Source organism: Xyrauchen texanus, chromosome 10 (assembly GCF_025860055.1).
Source record: "Xyrauchen texanus isolate HMW12.3.18 chromosome 10, RBS_HiC_50CHRs, whole genome shotgun sequence".
In the NCBI taxonomy this organism is placed as follows: Eukaryota; Metazoa; Chordata; class Actinopteri; order Cypriniformes; family Catostomidae; genus Xyrauchen; species Xyrauchen texanus.
In genome coordinates, this window is record NC_068285.1 from 10,556,491 (window position 1) to 10,568,361 (window position 11,871).

General features: G+C 39.3%; 1 protein-coding gene across 1 annotated transcript in view; it reads right to left on the reverse strand.

Moving 5' to 3' along the window:
- Nucleotides 1-10,658, reverse strand: part of LOC127650189 (ribosome biogenesis protein bop1) — a 113,745-nt gene extending 103,087 nt beyond the window's left edge. The window contains exons 1-2 of the mRNA XM_052135441.1: nucleotides 10,562-10,658; nucleotides 9,651-9,917 (exon numbers count right to left, since the gene is read on the reverse strand). Of these exons, the coding sequence (XP_051991401.1) occupies nucleotides 9,651-9,917; nucleotides 10,562-10,639 (345 nt within the window). The 5' untranslated portion in view covers nucleotides 10,640-10,658. The remainder of the gene's footprint in view (nucleotides 1-9,650; nucleotides 9,918-10,561) is intronic.
- Between the last annotated feature and the right edge of the window lie 1,213 nt (nucleotides 10,659-11,871).

Genomic DNA, 11,871 nt, shown 5'->3' on the forward strand with positions numbered 1-11,871 from the left:
CAGACTGATTTGGTTCTCAAGTTAAACCAACTAACGCCTTAAAGGGGCAGTTCACCCAAAAATAAAAAGTCCCTCATCATGTTCTCATCCTCATGCCATCCCAAATGTGTATGACTTTCTTTCTTCAGCAGAACACAAATTAAGATTTTTAGAAGAATATCTCAGCTCTGTAGGTCCTTACAATGCAAGTGAATGGTGACCAGACCTTTGTAGCTCCACAAATCACATAAAGGAAGCATAACCAATATGACTCCAATGTTTTAATCCATATATTCAGAAGTGATATAATGTCCACTTTAACCTTCACTTTGAGATGTGAAATTGAAACCAAACAGGCACCGCATGTGACTTTCAGATGTAAAAGTTAAAGTGAGATTTAGAGTAAAAAAGGACTTACATTTGATCAGTTTTTCACCCACACCTATCCTATCACTTCTGAAGACATGGATTTAAACACTGGAGTCTTATGGATTATTCTGTTTCCTTTATGTGATTTTTGGAGCTACAAAAGTTCTGGTCACCATTCACTTGCATAGTATGGACCTACAGAGCTGAAATATTCTTTTAAAAACCTTTATTTGTGTTCAGCTGAAGAAATACACAAAGTCATACACATCTAGGATGGCATGAGGGTGAGTAAATGATGAGAGAAATTTCATTTTTGGGTGAACTGTCCCTTTAATGATGATGATCCGGTCACAGTGGTTAAACAGTTCATTGGAGAGGAACATTATCAGTAAATAATGACTTAAAATTGACGTTTCAGGTTCAACACAAGGTAAGCTCAACTAACAAAAATTCAAATCTAAGTGTTTTCCTCACACAATCAGTATCATATGGCTTCACAAGACTTGGAATCGAACGCATGAGTCGTGCTGACCACATTCTTTGGTCTTTTTTGGAGATTGACAGCAATTGAGTCACCATTGACTTTCATTGTATGGAAAAGAGCAGCGTTAACAAAAGGCTAAACGTCTCGTTTTGTGTTACCAGGAAGAAAGGCATACAGGTTTGTAAAGACATGAAGGTCAAGGATGACATGCATTTTCACTATTTAACTATTCCATTCTAAACAAGCTCTTCAGGACATCCCACATGATGTGGTTCAATGCCAACATGACCACAAAACTGGCGTGGGCTGAAGATGTGGCAAAGCAAAACCGCAAGGATAAGCGCTTGAGCGCCTCGAAAGTTGCAAATGAAGTACGATCCTTGATCTACGAATAAGACGTCGAATAATTTATGCACTGACAGGCTTTTGGCACGCATCTCCACACTTCAGAACATCAGTTTCAAATATATTAATGCACCTCCAGCGACCTTTAAAACGCACACACCAACGTGTGTAAATGCGCACCAAGCACACGTCCTTTCGCACACACAACTCCCCCGGCAATAATGTGTTTTAAATGTCAGTTGGCGGACTGTCCCGGGTTCCGTTCCGAAGGCCTCAAGTCGGCCATTATTCCATTTGCTTCCTCTGAACTGAGTTATTGAGTGAGTAGCGGATGGAACAATCAGGCACCACTCATCACGCTGATACTTAACTAAGATCGCATCTACTCAATTAGACCGCTCAAGATGCACAGTGAAGTGAATAACCCCACATAACCCCCCAGTTGGCCCCTAAAATACCCCCGCACGTCACGTGTCGGAGCGATGGAAGTGGACCAGACGTGTTGGCGGCATGCATTGTGCGTGGGCGGGCATTAGAAACGAGAGAGAAAGTTTCACAGTAAGACGAGACCGTTTGGTCTTTTCCACCCCCACCCTTCCCGATGTCATCTCCCACCCCCTCACACGCCGTGAGTTGGGCCGCGGTTGGATCAGACACACGGCTGCAGGGGCGGCGGGAATTCTCGCAGGAATCGTAATGTCTCCGGCAGCCGCATTAACTTCTGCCTGGTGTGCATCAGTCAGAGTGCTGATCAGTCTCTCAAAAGGCCCTCGCCAACACAGTGGATGAAAAAAACAGAGTGAGGGGGGTGGGTGGATTATAAAGTTGAGTCAGGAACAATTTGTCCCACGGTCTCAGCCGCAACTCCAGATGGAGATTTCAAAGCAGAGAATTTGATAGTGTCCTGCAGTAAGTCAAACACTTTAACCCGTTGGGGTTAAACGGGGCTGAAGTCTTTGGTCCTGATCTTCACACTCTAGGTGCCGTTTATCCTGACAAACGAGGAGCTATGACCCGAATAACTTGCCAAATAAAATACTGTCACCTGAGAAGAAAATATATGGTGATAGACTGATAAATCAGAAGATATTTACTTTGAGGTTATCAGAATCCTTTAATAACCATGGCTGCTTGGAAAGAAAGCGATAGCTCTCACTTTTGTCAGTTACCAACAGCCTTGTCAACGAACAAGGCACCATTTACGTTTTCAAATAGGCAATTGTTTTTGGGTAAATTTGGTGATAAAAAAAATAAAACTATGATGCTGAAATGCATTGTTAAGCCAAACCCTACCGGCCTGGACACACTTTACTGAATTTACATTTCTCATTGTCTTAAACACCTTTTCATCTAAATGCTCATCAGGGTTAAACATGGGTCTAAAATGGTTCTTTATGGTGGCATTGATGCGAAGTTGCATTATATAATTGCAATTAATTCATATTCATCATCAAATCATATCGGCACGTAGACAGTAACCCGTTATGCCACATTTGGCTCTCAGGTCAGTGGAAAAGCACAGCTGGTTTACAATAGGCTCCAGATTGCCCCGGCTATAAACCAGCGGAGCACAGGCTCGGCACGAGCACATCGCAATTTTGGTGGAAAAGGGCTAGTGTTGTTCCATAATTGGGCAGTAGAGAGTGCATCTGAGATTAGCATAGCAGATTCACAGTGGCCCTCAAAAAGTATTTGGACAGTTAATCTTTGCATTAGCTTATCAAACAAAATACCAAAGCAAGTAGCACTTATGTTACATAAATGCAGCACAAACACAAGTCATTTCACAAAAAGAAATCTCTTAGGTTTCACATTATAAAGACAAAGTATTGTGACACTTTTGTGGTTGTCAGATGTTATAGTTAATGTGCTGAACTTCACCTGTGGCTACTGCTTGGACACCTGTGTGAACTTGAGGGGAACTGACTTCATACACTCACTAATGGCATTTTTCCACTGCACGTTACGGTTCGACTCTACTCTCTTTACTTTTCTGAGCTTGCTTTTCCACTGCAGTTTAGTGCTGCCTCAACGTGGGTGGGATTATAGGCTGATCGTCATAGTTGCGCCACCTCTATATCCGTGACATCATCTAAACACAACACAAACTGACCAAAACAATAACTCGAGCGCTAGCTGTTAGCTACTAGCTCATTGTGCTGCATAAAGCAGTTGTTGATGGTGATTTTACACAAGTGTAACAGTTAACATAGTTAGCAGAGTATCGAGTTAACATAACAAAATGTACCATCCTCCATTGTGGCTCAACGCCAGTCCAGGGCGCTCTTCCTCCCATTTCTCACCGGTTTAGATGGTGTCCATTTGGTCGAACCAATTCCACTTTTCCTTGATGGTTCTGTAGTCACTTAAGTTTTTTACCGTTTCCCTACACTGTTGGTAGGTCAGTTGTGTTATTGTTTTGGTCCATTTGGGTCGTGTTTAAGATGATGTCACGGCAGTAGAGGAGGTGCAACTATGAGGATCAGCCTATAATCCCACCCACGTTGAGGCGGCACTAAACGGCAGTGGAAAAGCAAGCTCAGAAAAGTAAAGCGAGTAGAGTCGAGGTGAGTTGAACAGTAACATGCAGTGGAAAATTGCCAATAGAAAATAGCAGTAAAATGAAAGTTACGGGCGATAAAACGATATCAATATTTATCACGATAAAAAAACTGCATTCTACATATAGACATGCGTGTTGCTAAAAACACTAGCAGTTTGGCTTTCTTATCGTACGTTTCCACTGGCGCGTGCTGAGCGAATGTGAGCGAGCGTTTTCGATTCCTTCCTATGGAAGCCTAGCATCCAGCTCGCGAGGTGGATTGTAAAATTGACAGCAGTGTGGGGCAAGAGGTTCCCTAGCGTTGGGAGAGGCTTTGTGCGGATTTCTTCCAAGTCAGTGGAAACACAGCCTCAGACTGTATGAAGTTGTTATTGCCCCCGCTACGCAGATCACCACGGTCCGGACCCCAGATTGATTCCATCTTGACTGCAAGACATCATGACGATGGTTACGCCCTCTTGTCTCTAGCGAGCAGTGCGACAAAACAACAGCACCAGTTACATCATATCTGATCTTTCTGCGCTGTATTCTTGAATATTTTTCTCTAGCACTGAAACACGCTTCACTGATGTCCTGTCCACACCAGCTTCCGCTTTCCCCCACATGTGAGTAAACATGAGGTGCGTGTTTCCAGAGCGCCTTTAGACCAAAACGTTTTTTCTTTCTAAATGTAGTTTTATTAATCAGCATGTTCCAAGCCTTTAATAATAAACAAATAGATTTTGGTTTTAATTTTGTGAAATTATTCAGATGTCATCATCTCTGACAAGCATGAAAGACAAAACAATTACTAGTTTGTAGTTTAGTCTCTCACTTTAATGAAAATAGAAGTTTCTCTCTGGAGATACCCCTGAACCTCCATAAAGTATCATTCCCCACCAGGGCCACAAGGGCTTCTATGCCCCCATACTTGGATATCTGTATGTAAAGAAATATGAAAATAATTTGAATGTAAAAAATATATATATATATATATATACATACACACTCACCTAAAGGATTATTAGGAACACATACTAATACTGTGTTTGACCCCCTTTCGCCTTCAGAACTGCCTTAATTCTACGTGGCATTGATTCAACAAGGTGCTGAAAGCATTCTTTAGAAATGTTGGCCCATATTGATAGGATAGCATCTTGCAGTTGATGGAGATTTGTGGGATGCACATCCAGGGCACGAAGCTCCCGTTCCACCACATCCCAAGATGCTCTATTGGGTTGAGATCTGGTGACTGTGGGGGCCATTTTAGTACAGTGAACTCATTGTCATGTTCAAGAAACCAATTTGAAATGATTCGAGCTTTGTGACATGGTGCATTATCCTGCTGGAAGTAGCCATCAGAGGATGGGTACATGGTGGCCATAAAGGGATGGACATGGTCAGAAACAATGCTCAGGTAGGCCGTGGCATTTAAACGATGCCCAATTGGCACTAAGGGGCCTAAAGTGTGCCAAGAAAACATCCCCCACACCATTACACCACCACCACCAGCCTGCACAGTGGTAACAAGGCATGATGGATCCATGTTCTCATTCTGTTTACGCCAAATTCTGACTCTACCATCTGAATGTCTCAACAGAAATCGAGACTCATCAGACCAGGCAACATTTTTCCAGTCTTCAACTGTCCAATTTTGGTGAGCTCTTGCAAATTGTAGCCTCTTTTTCCTATTTGTAGTGGAGATGAGTGGTACCCGGTGGGGTCTTCTGCTGTTGTAGCCCATCCGCCTCAAGGTTGTGCGTGTTGTGGCTTCACAAATGCTTTGCTGCATACCTCGGTTGTAACGAGTGGTTATTTCAGGCAAAGTTGCTCTTCTATCAGCTTGAATCAGTCGGCCCATTCTCCTCTGACCTCTAGCATCAACAAGGCATTTTCGCCCACAGGACTGCCGCGATACTGGATGTTTTTCCCTTTTCACACCATTCTTTGTAAACCCTAGAAATGGTTTTGTGTGAAAATCCCAGTAACTGAGCAGATTGTGAAATACTCAGACCGGCCCGTCTGGCACCAACAACCATGCCACGCTCAAAATTGCTTAAATCACCTTTCTTTCCCATTCTGACATTCAGTTTGGAGTTCAGGAGATTGTCTTGACCAGGACCACACCCCTAAATGCATTGAAGCAACTGCCATGTGATTGGTTGATTAGATAATTGCATTAATGAGAAATTGAACAGGTGTTCCTAATAATCCTTTAGGTGAGTGTATATATATATATATATATATATATATATATATATATATATATATATACACACACATACACACACACATTCACCTTCATTATGGTTCAAAATGAACACATCATCTTATAACATTCATCTCCAACTGCACTCAATTGATAAACTCTAAAATATTGTAATATTTTCATAGAAGATCCCTCAGATCCCACAGCCGTGTGTCTGGGACCCCAACACAGTTTTGTAAAGACTATTTAGGATTTCGTTTTCTCTTCTTTTTTTGGAAATTCAAAAAAATGTGCTTCACTACCGTGATAAATATCGATATTGAATGACATGAAAAAGAATATTGTGATGATATTTTTTGCCATATCGCCCAGCCCTATTACGGGCTGAGAGAAACAACTCTTGAAGTGCATCAAACAGCACAATCATTGAAGCAGAAACCACTCCACATTAATCTGTAGGCTTATTAATATCTTCTTTGAAGTGTTTATAAAGTCCTCTCATGCGCTGAACAACTTGGGTCATGTGATTTTCCCTATTGATAATTTGGGGGGTGAAACGATTAGTCAACATTATCGACAACGTCGACAATAAAAAAGTCGTCATTGTCGAATAGTCATTTGATCTCAATTAACGTAACACGAGATCACATTAAACTGTAATGATGACGCACGAGAGCACACAGCAGTTTGCACCTGATTGAGGAGAGGAAGAATTAAACCGATCACAGTCCAGATGAACTCTAAACTTTCCAAACAGCTTCAGCTGATGTAGATCAAAGCAAAGTATGAGGGAATTATATTGCAAATATACAGAAGCACTCTGGTTGTGGAATATCCAAAATTTTAGAAAAAATTGTTTTTCATCAATTAAATAACTTTGTAGAAGAACATAAGATCGGTGAAGTCTACCAGTCTGGTTTCAAGAAACACCACTCAACTGAGACAACACTTGTAAAAGTTTTTAATGATTTGTTGATGACTGCTGATGTTGGAAAGTCTGCTGTGTTAGTTTTATTAGATTTAACCGCGGCTTTTGATACAATTGATCACTCAGTGATGATCTCACATTTGGAGGAGTATGTGGGGGTTCAGGGGAAGGTCCTGGAGTGGTTTAAATCCTATCTGACTGGTAGAAGTATGGTAGTGAAGATCGGGACATGTTCTTCTAGATCAGCACCGATCATGTGTGGTGTGCCGCAAGGCTCCATTCTTGCTCCTATTTTATTTTCTCTCTATATGATTCCGTTGGGAAATATTTTCAGGAAACATAACATTAAGTTTCACTGCTACGCTGATGACGTACAAGTGTATCTGCCACTGTCACATGAAAATGGTTTAGAACCACTTATGGCCTGTCTTAAAGATCTTAAAACATGGTTGACTTTGAATTTTTTACATTTAAATGAAACCAAGACTGAGATTATTGTCTGCAGTTCTAGTGGAGCCAAGGGTACAGCAGAAATAGACTTTGGCCTTTTGTCACCTCATGTTAAAACATGTATTCGAAATCTAGGTGTAAATATGGACAGCTCTTTAAAACTAGACAAACAGATCAATTCTGTTGTAAAGTCAAGTTTCTTTCACTTACGCAATCTAGCAAAGATGAAATCATGCTTGACGTTTAAAGGCATTGAAACCGCGATCCACGCTTTGATAACATCCAGACTTGATTATTGTAATGCGTTATATACGGGAATTAGTCAGTCATCTATTTCTCGTTTACAAAAAGTTCAAAATTCAGCTGCTACACTTTTAATGGGGATTAAAAAACGTGAACACATTACTCCTACCCTGATCTCCTTGCACTGGCTTCCGGTTTATTATAGGATTGATTTTAAACTGTTGTTACTGGTGTACAAATCTCTGCATGGACTCGCACCGGCCTATCTGTCAGATCTTTTAACTGAATATCAGACTGGACGAAGTTTGAGATCAGCGACTCAGAAGCTACTCAAAATACCTAGGACACATCGAAATAAAAAAGGTGATCGTGCCTTTGCTGTAGCAGCGCCTAAACTTTGGAATAGTTTGCCTGAACATATTAGAGATGCCGCTAATGTGCAGGATTTTAAAAGACAACTTAAAACACATCTGTTTTCAATAGCTTTTAATCAGTGATAATTTTTTATTAAACGTGTTGCTGCCTATGTGATGCTTACTTTTAAGATTAGATCAATTTTACCTTCTGTGTTATGTGTTACAATGTAAAGCACTTTGGTCAACTTGTGTTGTTTTTTTAAATGTGCTATATAAATAAAGTTGCTATTGCTATTGCTATAAGTAGAGCCGGAGCTGCAACTCTTCTTAAGCAAAACTTGCGTGTCGAGCGTCTTTAAAGGAAACACCCCGGCATTACATTGTTTATATTTAACGCGTTATAGCTTTATTAAAGTTCAAATAATAAGGAAGGAGGCCATGTCAATAACTCCAAACTCTGAAACTGGCATTTCTCTGTGCGGTCAGCGCTTCTTCTATGAGTTGTGCAAAGTGTCCCGATCTAAGGGGGACAGATTGAAACTGCACCTGGCTGAGACACACTCTGTCACGGGACGCTCATCCCTCGAGCCCGCACTTAATGCAGCTAGATTATAACATGATGACTCATGACTTATTGAATCATAATATATGTGTCACTGTGCATTTCTTATCATGAAGAAAATTAATAAGAGAGAGTAAAGATGGATTAAAGTGAACAGAAAGGAGAGAGAGAGAGAGGAAGTCTTCACCCCATTATACGTTTTTGATTTGTATTTGTTTTGGCTTGTTTTCCAATATAAATATCTAAAACTCCATTAAAACAATGTACATTTACTTTAGCAGCTATACTGCAGAAGACAACAGTGTTATCTGAGAATGTTGAATATAATATTAAAAATATCTAAAAATCCTTTTAAAAAAGATGCATTCACATGAGAAGCAGCGTATCAGATATTTAGACTTGCTTTTAGAGAATAGATCTTGAATATAAGTATATTTTAGTCTTTACTGCACTCACAGAAGTATAACCAAGTGATACAAAATACACATATACAAAACACACTTATATTTAAGATTAGGCGTGGGGAAAACAATTGTTTCAGTGATGCATCGTGATTCATACTCAAACGATTCTGAATCGATTCTCAAAAGAATCAGAATCGATTCTGAGTTCAGTTTAAATCACGGCAGAGCAGTGGCACGAGTTAAGTGCATACACTAAAGTCAAGTGCACAAACACGACTGTTTGCAGACCAGCTGTCTCAAAACACATGACCATTTGTGCCCGAATGAAACTACGGTCCCGAAATGCTTTCACAAACCCACGCACATAGCAATGGGAGAGTTTATCCGTGATAACAAGCCAACAAACAACATGAAAGATGAGCTTGCACCCATTGCAGCTCTATCAATAATTCTCAATAGGAAGTTGTTGCAGCACTAAATTAAACTAATTTATCAAAACATACAGTTGAGGAAAATATTACTATGAATTTTTCACTTTTGAGTGACCTATCCCTATAAGCAATTTTATATAAAACCTATTTGATAACATGTATGTAGTGGCCTTGACTGCCAATGAAATGCCTTTATTGGTCAACTGCTAGCCCTGAGTCATTATTAAATCAATTGTAAATGTGATTTATTACGATCAATCCAAATCAAGAGCAACAAGCTGAAATTATAGGACATAAGAAGCACAACATTTGCAGTGTCAACACCAGATAAAGAGGCATTTACATTACCTGAGGTTTACTGACATCCTTGTCACACAGTTGAACATCTCCATCTCCACTGACTTTCTTCTTTTCTTCTACACCAGTGCTCTTTCCTACAGCACCATCTTCTTCCTCCTCCTCCTCCTCTTCCTCCTCCTCCTCATCATCACTGTCACTACCTGATTCTTCAAGTCCAGAGAAGACGCTCTCCTCACTGTCAGACAGATCAGCCTCGTCTTCATCATTGTCATCTAGATGAGCATCTTTACTCTGGTCCTTGTCAAAGATGGGCAGCTGAAGGGAATGTGACAATGACATTAGAAAGAGTTTGAGAGCATCAGCAAACATATTAATCATCTACTGACAGTGATGTTAAAGGAGGTTTACTGTCATTGCATAATCTTTTAGGAATACTATAACTACCACACTGAACTCTCATGTACTATATTATATATTGCACATTGATTTATATATTGATCATTGTATTGCATATTGTACTGTATTACATAGTGTATATTGTACCTTGAAGGCTTTAGTGTATGTTGTATTGTACTGAATAAACATTGCACTCCGTCATGCATACTTGCACATGTAAAAAGTAGATAGATTAAAAAAAATAAAAAAATCTACAAATAGGCTATACACGTAGGACAGTCTACACAATACACACAGTAGACAATATACAATGTAAACAAACTAGACAAGCGCATACTGGGCTTTGTAAAGACACGTGTCTCTATTAACACTTAACAAATCCGTAATAAAACGTGATTTTATCTAATTACAGTTATAAACACACATTTTATCAAGTCAGAAGCCTGCAAATCAACCCAACCCTACATAAACAAACGTGTTACCATCTTATAACATTTTTGTTTTTTCTTTTTGTCATCAACTCTCTGAATCGCTCCGACATGAAGCTACATTTATATTCATACCTGTTCGTCTTCTTTTTCCTCGATATTTCTCTTTTTGTTCTTTAATGTACTCATCGTGCCGTTCTGCGCCGGACGCATGTTGAAGCAGCGACCACGTGCGTTTGAATCGCGTCAGAGGTCAGGGGTCATACCTCGGTGCCTTCGAATTAGTTGAACTTATTTATTTTTTATCTTTAATTATTTTAAATTGCACTATTTGTCATGTCATCGAAATTAACATTTTCTCGAATTAAATTATTTTCGATTTATATGCGTTTTATTTTCAGTGCATAGAAGTTACAGCTCTGGTGAACGCGTCCACCTCTAAATCTTCCAAACTGGTTATTTTAAAATGCATTAAACATTTTTGCTTTTGTTTAATGTGATTGGTGTTTAAATACGTTTTAATTTGTAAGAATATTTTAAAGATCCCTTTCAGAGCGCGACGCCCTATACTTCTATACTTTTTTTTATTTTATTTGTATTTATTTTATTTATTTTTGCGATCTATTGCCTAAACAGAAAATTATTAGACTTCTGTTTTGGTTTAACCTTAAAAAAATTAACTATGGTTTCACTGCAGAAACTATAGTTTAACCATGGCATTTAGTTAAACCATTGTTACCACACAATTACCACACACTTAGATTTTAGATTTTTTGACCAAAAGAGCCATCTCAAAGAGTACAAGTTAATGGGGAATATTCCCGGGAGGTTTACTCCTCAGTGGGTTCCCCTCAAGGTTGTATTCTTTCACCATTGTTATTCATTCTATATACACTGATAAGTGCATAAGTCAAAATTTAGGTAGGCATATTATTAAATATGCTGACGATACAGTGGTTCTAAGTCTTTTGAAATGGAGTGAAATTGGTTTTAATTATTTTTAATTTCCTTTTAACAAATGAATGTTTCTTCACAGAAATATTGATGCTCCTACAAAATTAATTATTTATTGTAAAGAGGTTGAGATGGTCAGTTCATACAAGTATCTTGGTGCATTAATAGAAAATAAGTTACAATGGGTGGAAAACACAACATTGTTTGTCTCAAAAGCACAAACGGGTTTATATTTACTTAGGAAGCTTAAGTTCTTTGATGTGGATAGATCAGTACTTATAATGTTTTCAGGACTGGGTCAGTGAACAGGAGGTCAATACATATAACTACATTCAACAACTGACAATACTGAACAGAAATCAGGGCATTAAATACACAAATACTAATGAGAACATTAAACACAGGTGAGGAACAATGAGGGACAGCTAGTAGTGATGAGAGCAGGGGATTATGGGACGTGTAGTCCGGGAACAGATGACAGGGGAGAAACG